Raw genomic sequence first — 21,009 nt, forward strand, 5'->3', positions numbered from 1 at the left:
TTGTATATGCATGAAATACTTGGAAACTCGATTCCTAATGAGCTCATCCTTATTTTTGTTATTCACATAAAATGCATGACTAACATGTTTGTTGAGGTTATATGTGTTAGGCTAATTGCCAAATTGCTTTGGATTTATTATGCATGTTTATTATATAAGTAAACGAATAGTAAGTTAATTTTCCGTTATACGAACTTACTAAGCATTAAGTGCTTACTCTGTCTTATTTCCTCTATTTTATAGTACTCGGAGGCTCGTAAAGGTTGGAAGCTGGTCGGAGCTACACCACACTATCCCCCGGACTTTTCGATATATATATAAATAGTAAACTAATTTTGGTAATAATGGTATGTATAGGTTAAATGTTACCATTGATAGCAATTTAATGTTGGTTGAAATTAGTCATTGGAATGGCTATTAAATGATATGTTTTGATATGTAAATAGTCTTAATATGCTTGATGAGTATGTTTAAAGGGTTGAATGAGGAAAATCATATAAGTATATTAGATAATAGTTTATGATAGTGTATTTGGTAAAACATGTTTATAAGTATTAGGCTATCTTGGTAAGTTGGACGTTTGATCATAGGTATTAATATGTCATGCATAAGACTTGAATTTGGCTAGGTTTAAATATCTTGAATTGGCTCTTGAATGTGTTTAAATGTTTATATAGGTGGAAGGTGAAATTGGGTGAAGAAAAAGGCTTGGAAATGACCTTATTTTGTCCACACGGAAAAAGACATGGGCGTGTGTCTCAGTCGTGTGTGACACACAGCCTAGCACATGGGCGTGTGTTTTGGCTGTGTTTCCCCTGCATCTTAAAATTTTAAAACAGAATGCTCAAAATTGATTACACGGCCTGGCACACGGGCGTGTGGCTTGGTCGTGTGACCTCTGCACTTAAATGTATTGCAAGTCAGAGAGTTACAAGGGCTGGAGACATGGCCGTGTGCCCTACTTCAAATACCACTCCGCCTAAAACACGGGTGTGTCACTTGGCCGTGTGAGCCACACGGCCTTGTGTCCCCTACACCTTGAAAAATTTTAAAATTTCGTGAAAAATTCTTTGAGTTTCTAATTTAGTCCCGGCTTGTTTCTAATGTATGTTTTGGGTCTCGATGGCTCATATAATGGACGATATGATAAATTTATAACTAATTTCTGATATGAATGTGAAGTAATATGAAATATTTGAGTCTGATCGGTAAACCTTGGTAATGCTCCTAAACCCTGTTCCGGTGATGGATACGGGTTAGGGGTGTTACAGTTTTCATTTTGATCACTCAAAATGAAATCCTTGCAATTTTATCACTCAACTTTAGTATGCGTTTATTTTAGTCACCCAACTTCTACGTCACTTTAATGTTGGTCACTCAAAAATAATATTTTTAAGTATTGATTGGGGTAAAAAAAATTAAAGATTAAAGTGAAAAGGTGGTAGTAACTAAAATAATATGCAAGGGTTAATTTTTTAAAATTACGATTAAATCAATATAATATAAAAAAGTTGAGGGATAAATTTTTTATTGTACCAATTTTTTAACTGTCATGTTACTCTCCAATGAGAGATTTTACGACACTTATCGAAAATGGATAAAAAAAGCAATCTTGATTAGTTGGGTGACCAAATTAAAAAAAAAATAGTTGGATGACCAAAAAGCAAAAAGGGCAATAATTGGTGACCTGCGGTGTAGTTTATCCTAAATTTTAATCAAATAATTTTTTTAAAATAAATTTTTATACATTATTAGAGGTGAGGATAAGGGTAACACGATTTGAATCGGTGCTAAACTAATGTCTTACAAAAATCTTAATCACCACAATATTTAAGTAAAAACTTTATCACATAATTTTTAAATGTATCATTGAAGTTAGATAATATTTAGATGGATTAATTATTGGTTTTTAAATTTAACTTAGATAAATAATTTTCTAGTTATCTTAAATTAGAAGGTACGTTAAACAACACAAATGTTAAAATAAATATTATATTATATTTTTATTGTTGAATTTTGAAATTTAAATGGTATTTTGAAAGAGAAATAATTTTTTATAGAAAATTTAATTTACAGTAATTTTATTTTGATTACTCTTCATAAATACTTTGGATGAATTGAAAAATGTAGGAGAAAATGAGTAATTTGATATCCAGCACAATGATGAAAGAGCTAGCATGATTAATCCCAATTAAAAGACAGACTAACGAACAAGTGTTGGTGTTTTATTTGAGATTCCGAAGATGGAAAATAAAATAAAATTACTAAATTGAAAATATATGCGTTTTCATGCAGTAATACTGTCTACGGTAGACTGGACAGGACATCAACTCTGTTTTTGTGGGTATGCAAAAAATACGCCACCTTGAAACTATGTTTATACGACCAAACTAGAACCCAACAATTTAAGTCCTGTATATTAATATTAATTTTGAAGTAAGGATTTTAAACTGCAAAGCCAAGCATTTTGATACGGTGGGAGTGAGAAATTTATGAAAAATCTAGCAAGATAATGCCTGGTTTTGAGTCTCAAGATTTGGGTTCCAACATGTGTATATATACAATACATTTAGAGTCAAAAGAATGCATGAAGCTGATGTTACACAAACATTTAAAAAGAAAATGTAAATCTTCGGAAGAATCCCAGAGCCAAACAAGGAAATTCCTTCAGCCTTGTTCTCTGCGTCTGTGAAAAACGCCAAGCTGGGTGGAGTCGCGTTTAATCTCCTGTAAATGCATGCCAATAACAAACAAACAAAATTAATACAAGGTCACAAATTATAGTTGTGTTCCAAAGGCAGGTGGCCTTCTTTGTGTTAAAGAGTACCCATGGATTGAAGATGAAATTCGGTTAGGTTGGAATTATATTAAATAGAAGCAATATGGTATTGTATAAGAAATTTACCAAATGCTTGGTAGCGGAGCCTCGTAACTTTTGTTTTGTATCCCTTTGGCTTTTATCATTAATGCTTGAGATGGATTTCCTAGCATTCATCACTTTCTCTACCATCTTGCTCCCCAAGAATGGTTGTGTGGGTTTGGTGGCTTCTTGTTGTCTCCGGCCTCTAGCCCTAGGTGAACACGACTGCCTTGGTGTCGAAGCGTTTTGGTGAAGCACTGCCCGCCCTCGGCTAGCGGAAGAAGAACGATTAGGAGGCGTGGGATATTGGATTGGTATGGTTGATCTTGCCAATGGCGACACACCTCTACTCCTAGGCTTTGTGGTCTGAGTTGTTGCTAGCTTTTGGGACAGATTTGAAGTGAGAAAGTCCATGTGCATGTCGGCAGTACCTACATTTGTTCGTTTACTTTTCAGAGGATCATAGTTGGCTACTTTGGTGCTGTTGTTTACCACTGGCCTATGACTAGGAGTTATGGATCTTGAAGGGATTTTTGGCTTGGGATTTGGAGATTTCGCCCTTCCATTTATGCTTCTTTTGGACTCTTTATGGCCTGCAAACTGATTTTAATAAAATATATTCGATTATACAGTAATTTGAGATTTAAAGTGACACTGACAAGAGGTAGAGCTGAAAGAAACAAACAAGCAAACGTACCCTTGAAGGAGGTGGGTGAATGATAGGTAACTCCCGTTGGACGACAGGTTGCGCGGCATTTGCTTCCATTTCAAGCGACGGAAAGAGAGGGGTTGCGGGTGGTGTTTTTAACCTATCCAAAACGGAGAACCGATAATTAATTAAAACTACACCACGTAATACACGTGATTTGAATGGAATTTAAGGAACATAATTTCTTTGACAGGAAGGAAGTTAAAGATGAAAATAGTTAAAAAACAAACCAATCATAATCATTTTTGATGGTATCAGGGAAAAACTGGTATCCGCATCCTTTCTTCCCGGATGCTATTCTGTAGAGTGCAAAATTTCCTGCAGCAGAACAGACTAGTATGTGGTATTGCTATATATATATTTGTCGACAAAACACGATAATATTATTATGTACAGTACTAGGTAGGTACCTGCTGACCCATTTGGTTCAAACTCATCGGAAACAGGCTGAAGGAGGGTGGCAATTCTATCCTTTTCACGTTTATGCAATTCCCGGAATAGAACAAGATCTTCATCTCTCTCTAACATACGCCCATTCCCACTCACTGCGTTCCTCCCCCCTTTCATCCCTACCCGTGTAATCTAATCAAACACCTACAAGTTAAGAAGGAATCCCCCCACCCCCTCCTCACCAAAACACATATATATTATGAACTGCTTGCCATATGCTAGGCCGGCCGGCTGCGTTGAAGAGGCACTTTTAATATATGTGCCAAACATGTCATCTGCGCATCAAACAAACATATATAGTATCGAGATTCTTAGAGACCTTACAATTGGCGCTTCATTTACAGTTTGACACGCGTGCACATACATATGTCCGAATTTGGGAAAATTGATAAAGCTAAATATACGAAGGCCGGCCACCCAAACTGACTTGTTTGCCTTGTTTACTTTCTTCTTCTGTATATAAAAAATGAACCAATGAATGATTAAAATGTTTGAAGGCGACTTCATACATGTGTAGTTTTACGTTTAGTTCCTCTTACATCTGATACAAAATACAATGTCATAATAATAATGATAATAATTTTTAAATACATATTTCCCGTCAAACATGCTCTAGATTCCGTTCCTCCTTGCAAAACGAAAGCTACCATCCAACCTTTCTGACTTCTGTTTAGCGTTCTAGAGCCAAAAAAATTACACAAAAAAGGGAACAAAACATAGAGAAAAAGAAACAATTTCATCCACCGAGTCTCAGTCGCCATAATTGGTATTTCTTAACTCACTGCCCATTTCTACCTTGCTACCATGCTTATTAGGCACTTGATTACTTGGGTACATATGTTCTGATGGGGTTCTCCTTGCATGCTTTGCTGGCCGATATGGTGAATCAGAAACTGATGCCTCAACACTAGGAGGTGGAAGTGCTAGCCGCCCCTGCTGCACCTCTGTGTCTTCGGGACCAGCCCAAGCTAGCGGATTCACTGTATATATAACAAACACAAGTAAGATTTCTATTAGCCACCCATATTTGCTGCAGCATGCAGAAAAAGATTCCACCTGCTAATATCCGTCTGGACTTATTGTAAGTGGCACAATCTCAACAACTTAAACCAATGAATGTCTTACAAACAAATAAAAGGAATGAGGACTATCTCCTTGTCAATATTTCCATTTCAAAGTTACCACGATAATATCATTTTTTTTATGGAAAAAAGGGTTAAACGAATAATAGAGTCCAAGACATATAAGGAAACAAAGATCCCAAAACAAAAGTGATGATCCAGTCTATGTAGGCAAATGCTCAAGGGATTGAAGTTTCAAAGCTATGCTTTCTCCTCTAAATGGGTTGCAAACAGCTACATCTTAACATCGGCAGCATTTTGTTCTCAGACAAACACAAGCAAGGGAAATAGAGATAGGAGAAATTTAGAGAAAAACTAGAGATAGACGGATGCAATCAGGGAGAAGCAGACAATATCTGGGGAGAAAACCAGAAAAAGATGGCATCTCAAATATCATCATCCCTAACCTAATCAAAACCTAGAACTCAAATACTTTGGAATCAAAATAATAATAAAAAACATAAAATAACCTAAAAATAGCATAAATATATGGAAATTACAATCAAACAAAGTCTCTGATAACTCAAATCTCTCAAGTAGCATATTCCACATCCTCCATCCATTACATGACTAAAACAGTCATTTGACAAAATGATCCTTTTTTCGGTGCATAAAAAATGCAATATCAGTGCCTTCATCATACCTTCATTATCATGTGAGGCTGTCTGACGGGCAGGGCGCTTTCTCACATAGTCTTCCTGTAAAGGCTTGGGAATCTGAAATGAAAATCGAGACAAGTTTACCCCTTCTGTTGCATACTCAGGATGCTCAATCAAGTACCTGCAAAGTCAGAAACACTGTGAATAGAAGTATCAACAGAAATTTCAGGGACTGGGAGAGGTATGAATGGTATGTGACTGCCAACTACTTATCCAGTAGTCAATTATAACCAAGAAAAGAAAAGGTAAATAAAAATAAAATAAAAGCTTAAGTAAACATTATGTACTTTTGCACCTCCACCATTGACCGCAGTCTCTTTCCTGTTGGTGCTTGATAGTAGCTGAAACACACAGAAAATGCAAATTAAAACTGCACCATTTAACACCAAGTTTGGCTTCACTGCTTACTATTGGAAAAAGAAAATGTATTGATCATCTCACAAGTCATGACGAGATTAACAATTAGGTTACGGATGCCAAGTCTTGAACATCAGCATAACTCTTAGCTCCCAATTGAAGAAACAAACAGTAAAATAAAAAGAAGCAATGCTGTGGCTTAAGATCAAATAAGAATTGAAGCAGATTTAAGGCTACTTATGATAATGTAAAAAACCTAAGTCTGCAAATATTAATCAGTTCAAATAAAGCCCATAATAGTCTACGAATGCTCCAAGGAGGCCAAGGACAAGCAATATCTAAATGTATGATTACAAACGAAGTGGGAAAAGACTATTAAAGAATGCAAGGGGAATATTCCACACACTTGCACATAGATAGCAAAGATACTAAAACATCAAAAAATAGAATAATACAACAGGAGAAAAAGAATAGATATTAAAGAAATAATATTAAAAGATAAATGGTTAAGGATTGCCTCAGTAGAGAAGTAAACCTACATGTCTGCAAATTTGGTACTTCCTTCACCTCTTATTCGTAGAAGCCTTTGCCAGCCTGGAGGAGGCTGAGCAATGTTTGGTTTGTCAATTGCCCAAAGGCGGCTGCCATCTTGAGAGATATCCGTTGGATCATCACATGAGATATCAGGCCTCCATTCACGAGCTGTTTCACAAACAAAAGGATTTTCTAGAATATGTTCTCTTATTTCTTCATACTTTTCCTTTGTTGGTATAAGCCTCCATTTAAAACAATTGGCACACTGGACAGTGAAAGCCCCAACTGATGGCAATAGTTTTGATGAAGAAAATCTTGGACCTACAGGAGGTCGGCACTGAATGGGTCCAGGAGGCGTACAACCAACAGTACTACTAACAGCAGGATCATAAAGCACCAACTGTTTAGAAGTATTCCCATTATAAAGGTCGTCTTCATTTTGTGTCACCTGAGAGTCATCATCTGAAGAGGATGATGAAGCAGAAGAAGCAGCAGCATTTACAGCATCTTGGAAAGTACTATCCACGTGACTTGTAAAACTTGACCCAGCCAAGTCAGTTGCTTCCCTTTTCAACATAACAAAAGCTTTTTCAGGAGGTGACTGCATTTCAATATCTCGACGGCCTATTACAGGAACAGAATACATTACTAAGCTAACCAAATGTCAAAATTATCATTAACCTTTACTTGCATTTGATTTATATGAAGCACAAAGTAGGTGTTTCACTGAACCTACTTCTCTTACAAGCTTGTGCATTTACAAAAGGAAAATGTATAGGAAATGGCATGGATCTTGGTGTGTGGACAGCACATACATTGCATTGATTCCCAACACAACCAGAGGAACTCCATAAGCAAAAGTAAACAGAATTTTCAGGATACCAAAACCTGATATCACAATGTTCTTTGTTATTGCTTTAACTCTTTTGATCTAGAGCAATGCGCACGCTAACTTATTGCTGCATCTAGCTTATGATTAAACCAAAAACTTGTAAAGAGTATATTGAATTGTATGGTAACAAAATACTTTTGGTTAATGCTGAGACTGACCACAATAGCACAAATAAATGACTTTCCAGTAAACAAAAGTCTTAATTTTACTTCTTTTTTAACACTTGAAAGATAACTTTAGAGAGAGGGTAAATTAAGATTTTATTTTCTTTTCAAAAACAATATGGGAATAAATCAACTATGTCAAGACCTTTGAGTTCACTTGCTCTTCTTAAATTATGTTTGCAGCCTAAATAGGAGTGACTAAATTAATAGCAACAAGAAACAAAGCTTTTTACTTAACTATATATTATCAAAGAAATGGATAATATTGTTGTGCCATGCTTTATCAAGATTATCACATGATCAGAAAGGTTCTATTTTATAGCTTCCATGTCCTCTTTGGTCTTTCACTCCCTCTCTTAAAATGGGTGTTTTCCATTAAATCATGCCTATCTAGAAACATATGAATTTCTTTCAAATATTATTATTACTGGCTTTAAATTCCATAAATGAAAAAATAATTCATGCACCATTGGTAAGAATGAACGCTAGTATGCAATTCAAAAACCTCCTTAACATAACAATAATTATATCTTGAAAGAAAATAGGTTAATTATGGAATATATATTCACATTTCAGTCTTATTGACATCTTAAACATTGACTGACCTTGTGAAAGCAAAAGCAGATGATCTATCAGTTGAGGCAAGTTATATGAGGTTTTGATAGCCAAGTAGACGCAACCGAGCTATTCTACCATTGGCGTAGTTTTCCCATTGTAATATTGCTCAATTAAAGAGACCTACTACATTATTTGAAGAAACAAGCAATTAGAAATTAAAATCCAAGACAAATATATGCACAAGGTATTAAAAACAGATTAACGATACTCTATGAAACGAATCGAGCTGGCAAATCAGGAACAAAAAAGTCAAAAAATAAAATAAATCCAATAATTCATGAGGTTATCATTTTAAAAAAAAAAAAAGATCAGATTAGCGAGGAACCACTTCTTGAAAATTTCAACACATATTTTATTATTAGTATCAAGATGCAAGATCTAAAACAGCGTTGGAAACAACAAATTTCAACAACAGAAATCAAAACCTAAACTAAAAATACCAAACCTTGAAATTACTAAAAAAAAAAGGCTGAGTTCAGACGGCATTCCTCCAAGAACAAAGGGAAAAATAAAGGGAAAAAATGCATCGTACTTGTCTCGTTTTCATGAAAACAGCAAAGAATAGTTTACTTGATGCATGACGATAAAACAAATAGCAGAATCCGATCGGATGAGTAAAAAGACGATCTATCCAGAAAGACGTCAACAGTTTAAGGGATAAATTAAGAGGTTTGGATTAGACAAAGAAGATCTTACGACCAAAGGAGGTGAGATGAACGATGAAGGAAGGAGGGATCTAAGAGAACAAGCAAATCAAAGCCGTTGATGAGGAGTAATCGTACGGCCACAATAAGTTTTCCTTTTTCTGTTTCGCAGTGATCTCTCTTCTTTCTCCTCGGAAACAGAAAGCACGAAGCCCAAATAAAACAAATGGCAGGAAAGAATAGTGAAAATTAGAAATTATAATTTATTAACAGTAAAACTCTATATTGTAATTTTAAAAGGAAAAACTACAAAAATAGTCACTTTTGTTTGACTCAGGTTACATTTTAGTAACTTATGTTTGAAATGTTACGTTTTAGTCACTTATGTTATTATTTTGTTACGAAGTGATCACTCTTCCGTTAAGTTTCGTTATCTCCCTAACGGTAATCCTACGTGGCAATCTAACTAGATTTTAACTGCCAACTTGGATGGGATGAGAATAGATTTTTAATTAAATAAATTTAATTAATTAAAAAATTAAAACCTTAAGTCTTAGTTAAAAAACCGTTGATCTCCCCCACTTGGGTTTTTGCATCTTTAATTTCTTGATTAATTGGTGAGTTCTTTTCATTCTTCAATCACTTAATGCATCGTTTTGTTTCTTTAATGTTTAATGTTTTATTGAATTCGTTGTTAAAGATTGTTTCTTTAGTCTATTTTTTGAATGAGAGATACATGGATTTTAAGTTTTGAATTCACTGTTAAAGTGTCTCAAAAGCTTGAATTCCCAGTTATTTTTTTTAACTTTACTGGGGTTAACAAATTTTTTTAAATCTTGAACTTTTTTTTTGCCATTGATATAGAGTGTTGGAATTCACTGTTTAAAGGTTCCCCGTTATTAAAGCATGAATTAACTGTTAAAGCGTCTCAAAAGCTATGAACTCTTTTTTTTTGCAATTGATGTAGGGTGTTGGAGATTCATACTAATTTACATGTGATTTAAGTTTTTAGAAAAATGGGTAATTTTTTAGTGTCAGAATGGATCCCTCAAAGCAAGAAACAAACAAAAAAAAAAGCTTTTAAACTGATGGCTAGGAAGGAAACCCAAGAATTCCAATTTGTTGTTTACAATACCATGACTCAAATGAAAAGAGGTTTTCAAGCCCAAAACCCCGAAAAGTTCACATGTATGTCTCATGTGTCACCGCCTATGATTTCACCACCTTGGCCATGCTCGTGCTGCCGTTTCTTTTGATGTCCTTTACAGGTGCATAATTTGTCTTAGAGAAACCCCTCAAAGAAAACTAGAAAAAGGGGGAGATGAACGGTTTTTTAACTAAGATTTAGAGTTTAAAATTTTTAATTAATTAAATTTATTTAATTAAAAATCTATTCTCATCCCATTAGGAAATTTAAGTTGGCACTTAAAATCTAGTTAGACTGCCACGTAGGATTACCGTTAGGGAGATAACGGAACTTAACGGAAGAGTGATCACTTCGTAACAAAATAATAACATAAGTGACTAAAACATAATATTTCAAACATAAGTGACTAAAATGTAACCTGAGATAAACAAAAATGACTATTTTGTAGTTTACCTATTTTAAAAAGAAGCGAGTTGATATTATTAGAAGGAAAAAACAATAAAGTAATATCATAGATTTATTGCTTTCTTTGATACATTCTTTTGAATTTAAGCAATAAATCGACGGTGATTTGTTGTAGATCTCTTTCTTTCTTCAATGAATTTGAAATCTCGAAACGGTTACGTTTTGGTTTAGGCAATAATTAAATTATCCATTGATTCAAAATCTGTAAAATTGAAATTAAAAGTTAAGCCTTTAAAATATATTTTATATTAATATTTAAAAATAAGTTGGTATTTTAATGAAAAATCAATATTTTTTTAAATGAGAAGATTCAATCAATATTGTAATTGTAAATTTAATGTGAAATGTGAAATGAAACCAAGAAAGATGGAAATTTCTTGTCATTTTAACTGTTTGATGTTATTATAAAAGTTGAGACCAAATGAAAATCTAAAATGTTAGCAATTTGATCAATAAAGTGACTAATATCATGCTAGGTCTCATTCTGTAACAGCCCGTTTTTCAATGTTATCAGAAATAGTGGTTTTGGGACCATCAAATTCGACGAATAAATTTTTAAATGTTATATTTATTATTTACGAGTTAATTATGATTTTTTTTAAAAAGGTGGGTTTTGATATAGTGATGTTTGTTGTATAAATGATTTATTAAGTTCAAGTGGTTTTAGAAAATAAGGTATCGGGACCTCGTTTCTATAAACCGAGCTATAAATATTTTTATAAATATTTACAGAGTGTAATTAATGTGGTATTAAAGTTTTGTTGGAAAATTTTATCATTTCGATAGTTAATTAAGCAAAAAGAACTAAATCGCGTAAAGTGAAAAAGTTGTATTTTTTAAGCTAAAGGTATTAAATAGCTATAGAACTTTAAAGTGGAAGTCCTTATATGGTAAATAGACCATTAAAGATGATAGTGGATGTGCATGGCTTGGCAATTGAGTAATTTTTAAAGTTAGGTAAGGGTAATTTGGTAATTAGGTAATTAGAGATAAAAATAAATAAAACAAAACTATCATCTTTTTTATTCATCTTCTCCAACCGAAACTACAAGCAAAAATAAGCCATGGGAGCTTGAAAATTTCAGCCAAGAAAATCCATTGCATGTAAGCCCCTAACTATCAGTTTCTTGTAATTTTTATGTTTTTGAGATCGTTGCAACTAGGTCCAACTAGCCCGTACTTTTGATTTTGAAACTATTAAAAATTTTGAATGTTTCCATTGATGAATATTATGATTTTTGATGTTAGATGATGAATTTTTAATTTTTATTTGTATTTAAAAGTATTTTGTTAAGTGATTTTGATGAATTTTTTCGATTATGGACTAATTTATTAAATTAATAAAAGTACAAGGATTTAATGTGAAATTGTCACATAAATTGGATGTTTTGGATACCATGAACATTCGCTAAGCTCAATTCTGGTTAAAATGGTTAATTTGCATGTTTTGAGCTCGTGGACTAAATTGAATAAAATAAAAACTTAATGAGTAATTTTGTAAAAATGTCAAAATGACCAAATTGTATAAAATGGATTTTTTTATTGTATAAATTAATATATTGAATGAAATTATTAATTTAAATCAAGATCGGGTGGAAAATCGAGGAAAATGAAAAATTACCAAAATGCCCTTAAATTTTGATATTTCTATAATTTAGCCATGTAAGCTCGTATGAACTATACTATGTATAATGTTGATTAAATTGAATGCATATGAAATTTTATTGAAAATGAATCGATATATATATGTTAGTATACAATTTAGCTTATAACGAAATGAGAAAATTCAACGACGCACGACGATTATTGAGTCCCGTTTGAATTTTAGGAATATTTAGGATAAAAATGACATGTCATTAGGGGTTACCGTGTTTTGGGTGTTGGCCAAATAAAATGTAACACCTCTAACCCGTATCTGTTACCAGATTAAGGTTACGAGGCATTACCGAACAAGACACAGTTCAGCACAATCATTTATCTCCTTTCATACACCAAAGAATAACGATACATTTATAACATTATCAAACTTGAATATCCTCAATTTACTTATTTTAATTTCAAATATATAAAATGATAATTACAATTCAAATCAATCATACCTTACTAAGCATGTATCACAAATAAACACATTTCAAAACTCAAACTAATTCAATTTAAACATACATCAAAGCTCAATCGAACATATTCTATAATTAACAAATTCGAACCAAAATTGTATACATCAGCGTCATGTTAAATTATATAATACTTTCAATATTTGATTTCCTAAATCCATCGTATTAATGACATTTTCATAATTAAATCATATTCAAGCATATATCTTCACTTTTCATATATAGAAAATATGTCCGTACATAATTTCACTATCTAAATATCAAACATTGCATTTCATAACTTCAGATATGTACATAATAAAACCAATATGTATACAACTTAATGTCCAATCACATTTACAACATTAGTAACATTATATTATGGTCGTACATACCTTTGATGTCATTATATTATACACATATGACCACTTCAATGAAATCATTCAATCATAAACTATATACGCTCAATACAAATCAACTTATCCTTTAATCGACTAATCCAATAAATTTATAAAAGCTAAATTCAAACTTGTATTACTCACTTAACTATCATTACCCGAATTTGTATGTATCTTATTCATAAATTTTAAACCTACCTTGAAATCATTTATATTTATCATTTAAAAGACCAAAACATGCATATTTATCTATTACAAGTTTATGCATATGAATACACCATTTTAGCCATATAAAAAAATCCATACAATTTATATCATTTTACAAATATAAAATCGAATATTAAGTCCACTTGCATGAGCAAATCGTACCTTTATTAAATACTCCACATTCCTAATTTATTTCATAACAAATTGACATCCATAAATAACCTCATAAATTGTACAAGATTTAGCCATTAAATCATAAGTCAAAATATGCCATTTCCGAGTTCACTTAATTACTAAATTACATAACAATACCTTAACAAAGCATATCAAACAAGATTCACATATATTTACTTATAAATAAACCATAGCGAAACACTAAGACTAAAAACAAACATATCACACATATCATATATATATATATATATATATATATATATATATATATAACACATAACCAAGATTAATTAAGCTTGAATATCATTTACCTCATTACCAAGCACATGACTAAAACACCATAATATACATATATATATATATACACCATAGCCAATTCAGAGATTAACATATTATACCAAACTCACTTCACTTATATGCTTTAACTAAGCTCACCTATGCCAAATTATTTACCATCTACTTAACAAAACATATCAAACATAATTCACATAAATAAATATGCCATAGCTGAAATACCAAAATCAACATATCTATCACTTGATCAACAGTATAAAAACCATGCTTAACAAAATAAATAAGCCATTTTTGCATGACTCATATTTACATACCCAAAAATCAAACATATTAACTAAACTATACATGCCATAAATTTAAATTCAAACTTAGTAAAATACCGAAAACAGTCGATAGTGTGATAGACTTCTCTGACGATTCCCGTGCTCTTAACCAACTTCCAAATCTATAAAATTGAAAGCGATTACACACAGTAAGCTATTAAAGCTTAATAAGCCATAAGCAAATAAACATTTAATCATTTAGATAAATTAAGCTAGACAATTAGTAATAAATCATTATAATTTCACATATAATTAAATTTATCAATTTATATATATCAAAACTTATATAATTTGTAATAATTTCCCTCTTTACCGAATAATCAATTGAACATTAATATAACCAATCATCACTTTCCTCAATGCACATATACATCAAAGGCCGAATACATATATATTCAAATATGCAATCACATAATTCATATTTCACATAACTTCATATCATCAATTCAAGTATACAACTTACCTTATTTTCAAATAGATAATCAACTATCACATACCTGGTCACTTAGCCTGATTTATACATTTGTACACAACTTATCTTTGCCCGTTAAACCATTCGGAATTAAAAAGGATACTCGGATAGTCGAAAGACTCGTACAATGCCAACGTCCCAGACGTGGTCTTACATGTAATCACATATCGATGCCATTGTCCCAGACAGGGTCTTACACGAATCAAATACGATGCCAATGTCCCAGACATGGTCTTACACGTAAACACAAGTCGATGCCAACGTCCCAGACGTGGTCTTACACGATAACACATATCGGAAATCCTATGTCATGACATATGTATCCTATCTATTCCTAAGGTTCGTACGGGCTTTCGGACAACGTATCTCGATCGAATCAAACACGAAATAAAACTTCCTGGCTTATCACACATTCGGCCAATACACATATATATCCACAAAATTCAATTCAACAAATAACATTTATATATTTGCAAATTCAACAACATTTATATGCTAATAGACTTACCTCGGATGTCGTCGACTGTTAAATCGACTACTCGACCACTTTTGTATTTCCTCGATCCAAATCCGATTTCTTTAATTCTTGATCTAAGCATATTCAAATTAAGTTTATTTAAACATCATTCTATTCAATTTAGCCTAAAAACACATAAATGGGCAAATTAAAATTTTGCCCCTAACATTTCACACTTTTTACAATTTAGTCCTTTTTGCTCAAAACACAAAATACACAAAATTTGACTACACTCCTTAAGGGCTGAATATTCCTAGTGTCCATACAAGCCCACATATTTCATTTATTTCACATTTTAGTCCCTCAAAAATTTATTTTTACAATTAAACCCTAATTACTCAAATTCATCAAAAATTCAAAGACAAAACATGTTAATCTTTCACATACCTTTCATATTCCATCATCAACTATCACAAAGCTCAAGCATTCATCAATGTCATTTCTCAAAATCATCAACAATTCACAAAATTAAGATATGGGTTTTGAAGTATTCAAAGCAACGATCTCAAAAACGTAAAAATTATCAAAAACCGAACAAAAACCAACCTTGAATGAAGCTTCAAAATGGCCGAATGTTTCAAGCTTTCAAACCTTGCTTTTCTTTTCTACATTCGGTGAAGAAAGATGAACATAAAATGGTGGCTTTTAATGTTTTGTTTTATTATAACATATATTATTATATTATTATTATTTTAACTTTTATTTATATATATAAATCACAAAGCATCATTATGCCATCCATTACCTATTATTATTGGATAAATTACAACATAAGGCCTCAAACTTATAAAGACAACAACAATTAGGCACTTTCTTAATCAACCATCAATTTTTTATTTTACGCGATTAAGCCTTTTTTTTTCAAATTAAGCACACAAACAATAAAATTAATTCACGAAACTTTCACATATGTAAATTCACACATAATTAACATAGAAAATAATATTAAAATATTTTTCAGACTCGAATTTGTGGTCCCAAAACCACTGTTCCGATTAGGGTCAAAAAAAGGCTGTTACATACGTCCTACCCATGGCTGAGTTTCTGGCATGTGTTGCGGTTACTTTACAGCTTGTGTGAGCAGTACCGTGTAGCTACGTTTTGACTGACAGCTGGTGTGAGCAGACCCATTTATGGCTCGAGAGAGAGCACTGATATGAGATATGAGATATGAGATAGTAGTGGTTTCGATTACATGTTGGCACATAGTGTGCGAGATTCCCGCCTATCCGATATTATTCTAGTGGTTCAACGAGAAATGCTCTATTACGAGATGATATGAGTTCGGTACGAACTAATACATGTATATATATAATACACGAAAATGATGGTAGAGGATATATTGATATATTGAAATTGATGATATATATATGAAGAAACGGTAAGAGAATGATATGTATCATGACATGTACATATATGAATATATTTGATATGTTGATACATGAAAATTATTTAAGTGGAGACGAGTAATAAACTCAAGTGTGACATGTCAAGAAAATAAGGTTATCAAATGTTGAATTTATATGAAATATGTTCAAGTAAGCTAACATGTGTTGTTTTTTGATGCTTAGGCAAGTATCAAGCTGTTGGTGAATGGTATTCTGTTTACTTATAAGTTGCATTAAAATGGTAAGTGCTCAAATGAAAATATGTTTGTGCTCATGAAAAAGTGGTAAGGTCTAAATTATGCAATTTCCTATGAAATGACTTATCATGTGATTAATTTGAAAAGGGATATGTTTAAATGCACTAGCTTGTGGCTATGGTTAAATGATATGCTTATGACTTGTGTAACACCCCTAACCCGTATCCGTTGCCGGATTTGGGTTACAAGGCATTACCAGACATAACACAGTTTCGCACAGTCATTTATCAACATTTTTTTGCACATATAGAAAACATGACCGAATATAATCTTTCATACTTAATTACCTATAATTCATAAACAACTGTGTTTTAAAAATTCAATCACATCAATATCCTTGTCTCATCCAAATATTTCAACCCAATTTGCATAAAACAAAACTATGTCCGCACACTATATAATTTCAATATTCAAAATCATAATCAAGCATATATCATTCAATTCATATAACAAATATATATCCAATTGAATATCTAATATATCATTTCCTAGCTTCTATACTAATACTTAATTAAAGCATTCAAAATATTATACTAATTAATAAGCAAACACATGCATGACCTTAATAATAATACTACATGACTGAACCTAATATTTTATAAACTTTATACATGCTCTTGACACGGTAAAACAAAACCATTTATGAATACCATTACCAACATATGGCTAACCAACTTCATTGACAAATTTGCATGTTATCAATTTGCGGAAATTAGCTCAATTTATACCATTTTCATACAGCATAATAGACAAAAATTTAAACACAAACAAGTATTACTAAAAGACCAAATTTCATTAATAAAAGTAAATAACCAATATAATTGCTTCCCATTTGATCAAAATAATCATCTCACAAATACAAATATCGAATCAAGACATGCCAATTTCACAAGAATCATACCAAGCTCATATACTTTGTATTATGCCAAAACGTCACTTATAAAGCCAATTTGTTTTTATCCATTTAGCAAACAAAACCTACTTATTAAAATATCATCATTTACCAATTGAAACCATACCTAAATAATCAAATCGCATTCAATATATACTCATCATTTCACTTCAAACCAAACCAAGGTATAAAAATCACATTTAGCATTTCTCATTGCAAAAACATATGATCAAACATCACAAACATATATGCTATGCATTAAACTTATCAACTTAAACTAATTTATAAGACATTCATATCATTACTCAACTAAGACATATAAACCAAAACACAATTTATCAAATTCATCACAAAATGAACATAACACATAATGCTTCCATACCAAACCAAACATTTCCAACTCAAGCCATATCACATAGCTTGATCAAAACCCCAAAATTCATACCGCATTCACCAACATAAGTGACCATATAAATCAACCCACAAACTAGCTTATACATGCCATATTTACAATATTTACAGGTTCCAAAAGTACCAAAAATCGTCTGGATAGTTTGATAGCAAGTCTCCGGCCTCGTCCAAAATCGAGCTAGCTTCCGAAATCTATAGGACATAGGAAAATGAACGGAATAAGCATTAAGCTTAATAAGCCTGTATAATATAGAATTAAACCTACCAAATTAACATTTAGCGTTAAAGCAATTAAAACCAACTCATTTGTCCACAAAGCCTATTCACATCACCATTCAAAAATTTGTCATTTCACATCTACATATTCATCCATTCATAAGAATGAAATCAAACATATAACACTCTTTTGACATTTAAATCATTAATTTATATAAATCATATATCATAGCATCGATCCAAGTCAAATAGCTAAATGTATCGTGTCATCCATATAATTCATATATATTCATATAACAAATGACCTATGTAAATCATGTATTCCATGTAGTTTATAAACCATGTAAATCATGTATTTCATGTAATTTATAATCCTTGTAAATCATATAACTCTTATATTAAATAATCTTTACAACACATATATGTATAATGCCCGTTGAACCTACAAAAATATCGAGGGATACTCGGGTGATACAAACTAAGTGTATAGATCGAAAATCCATCAATTCATCATAATTTACGCTCTTTCGAGCCATGACCAGTATGCTCCTCTTGAGCTGGTAAACGGTAAGCTCTATCGAGCTGAACGATAAGCTCGTAAGAGCTGAAATGGTAATCTCGTAAGAGGTGAAACGGTAAGCTCATACGAGCTGTTGTGAGTCCACAACAAATGCCAGAGCTTGACCAAACGATAACTCTAGTGACATGTCACTTGTATCCTACGACTTTCTACGGTTCAAACGGGACTCGGTACTTATTTGAAGTACTTAACCAATAGGAAATTCAATTTAATATTTTAATACACATTCATACAAATATTCAATTCAACCATTTAAAATATATAACAAGTTCGATTCTAATTATATACGAACTTACCTCGTATTTGCTCGGATACTTTTGTCTACCCGTCTAACTTTTGTTTCCCCCGATCAAGTTCTGGTATTTGTTTATTTCGATTTATATACAAATTCAAATTTAACCCATTTATTCTCCAAATCATTCAATTCAACCCATATACATATATTTTTTCCATTTTACAAAATAGCCCTCATATTTTCACATTTTGACACTTTAGTCCCTAATTCACAAAATCACAAAATATACAAAACTTCTTTATACTTATACTTAGCTGAATACTCATGTATTCCATACAAACCCATGTATTTCATTTATTCACTTTCTAACCACCACATTTCTATCTTTTACAATTTAATCCTTAATGCTCATTTTTGTAAAAATTCTCTTTATAAAACTTGTATATCTATTAACAACCATTAATAATCTAGCAAGAAACTTTAAAATACACATGTATTCAACAATGACATATTTCAAAATCACCAATAATTTAAGAAATTAAGGCACGGGCTAGCTAGATTGAGCTGCAACGAGCTCAAAAACGTAGAAATTATTAAAAACGAGACGAAAATTGTACCTTAATTGATAATCTATGCTTGACCGAATGCAAAAGCCCTAAAATTTCTTCTTTATCTTGTTAAAATCGGCATGAAGAAGATGAATGAACCATTATATCATTTTTGTTTGAATTAATTTCAACTTAAATACCATTTTACAAAATTAACCTTATAAAGTCAACATGGAATTCACATTTTATAACCCATAATCGTCCATCCATATAACTCATGGTATATTTGCCATTTAAGGACTCATATAATTAATTCCATAATCATTTAAGTCATTTTACTAATAGAACTCATATTTTTCGCGTTATGCGATTTAGGCCTTTTTACCGAATTAACCATTTAATCGGTAAAATTTCTTTACGAAATTTTCACATGGTAATTCTTTCATGCTATAAAACTTATTAAAATAATAAAATAAATATTTTGACTTGGTTAAGTGGTTCCAAAACCACTGTTCTGATCAGACTCAGAAACGAGCTATTACAACTTGTGTGTTATGCATATGGAACGGGTGTAGACAATAATGAAATGCAAATGAAAATAAAGAAATTTGGAAGAGTATAAATTTGTCTAAAATCCTACTATGCTAGGGATAATATGTATAAGTGATGCTGTGGATTTACTCATTTTGTGAGTTATTGAATTTGGTTTCATGAATCGTGTGGTATCGGTATATGATTATTCTTGATATATATAAATTTCATATTGGAAATATATTGATATGATTAAAGTTTATACAAGCTTACTAAGCATTCATTGCTTACATTGTTGTTTTTCTTTACTTTTCAGATTATCGGAAGCTCGATAGTGTTGGAAGCTCGTCGGAGATTTATCTCACTGTCCAGCGATTATATCGGTAGATATTGATGTCTTGGTTAAAGTTATAATGGTAGTATAAGTATTTTTGGCTAATGTTAGCCTATGTGTTTTGGTTGTGGAAATGACCATTTGGTTAGTTTGTATTTTGGCCTTGTGTTGGTAAAATGATATGTATTATAAGGTGTATATAAGTAGCCTTGTAATGGTTGATATATGACTTGTTATGGTTGAATGATGGTAGATAGAAAAATAGTTGAATGTGTATATTAGATATGACATATAACTTGTTGTGAATTGGTGTTTTGTCATAGTAAGCATATATGTATTTTGGTGCTAATGATTATGTGGTATAGTTGGTACCAAATGGTATGTTTTGGTAAGTGATTTACATGTTGTGTAATGATGCAAACTTAGTTAGAATTTAATCAATTATTTTGGCCAAATTGAGTACATGGTTATAAATGTTTTATTGTTGTCATATGAGGTGCCTTTGTGCATATTGGTTAG

At 31.8% G+C, this 21,009-nt stretch overlaps 2 protein-coding genes across 6 annotated transcripts; both read right to left on the minus strand.

Annotated features, from left to right (window-relative positions):
- Positions 1 to 2,489: 2,489 nt before the first annotated feature.
- On the minus strand, positions 2,490 to 4,355 carry LOC105768664 (uncharacterized). Of its 2 annotated transcripts, none has more exons than XM_012588735.2 (5): positions 3,980 to 4,355; positions 3,800 to 3,887; positions 3,558 to 3,669; positions 2,906 to 3,460; positions 2,490 to 2,727 (listed from the first exon to the last, which is right to left on the minus strand). In XM_012588735.2, exons 1-5 carry the CDS (start codon positions 4,134 to 4,136, stop codon positions 2,668 to 2,670), a joined length of 972 nt encoding a protein of 323 aa, XP_012444189.1. In that variant the 5' UTR covers positions 4,137 to 4,355; the 3' UTR covers positions 2,490 to 2,667. The 2 variants fall into 2 exon arrangements, with proteins under 2 accessions (XP_012444189.1, XP_012444188.1); XM_012588734.2 differs by having other exon boundaries at positions 3,800 to 3,902.
- A 143-nt stretch (positions 4,356 to 4,498) lies between these two features.
- On the minus strand, positions 4,499 to 9,244 carry LOC105768663 (methyl-CpG-binding domain-containing protein 2). Of its 4 annotated transcripts, none has more exons than XM_012588731.2 (6): positions 9,064 to 9,244; positions 8,352 to 8,484; positions 6,696 to 7,314; positions 6,087 to 6,140; positions 5,784 to 5,920; positions 4,499 to 4,999 (listed from the first exon to the last, which is right to left on the minus strand). In XM_012588731.2, exons 3-6 carry the CDS (start codon positions 7,295 to 7,297, stop codon positions 4,770 to 4,772), a joined length of 1,023 nt encoding a protein of 340 aa, XP_012444185.1. In that variant the 5' UTR covers positions 7,298 to 7,314; positions 8,352 to 8,484; positions 9,064 to 9,244; the 3' UTR covers positions 4,499 to 4,769. The 4 variants fall into 4 exon arrangements, with proteins under 4 accessions (XP_012444185.1, XP_012444183.1, XP_012444182.1 ...); XM_012588729.2 differs by having other exon boundaries at positions 8,352 to 8,487; XM_012588728.2 differs by having other exon boundaries at positions 9,061 to 9,244.
- Between the last annotated feature and the right edge of the window lie 11,765 nt (positions 9,245 to 21,009).

The sequence above is a fragment of the Gossypium raimondii genome, chromosome 5, assembly GCF_025698545.1.
Source record: "Gossypium raimondii isolate GPD5lz chromosome 5, ASM2569854v1, whole genome shotgun sequence".
Taxonomy (NCBI): Eukaryota; Viridiplantae; Streptophyta; class Magnoliopsida; order Malvales; family Malvaceae; genus Gossypium; species Gossypium raimondii.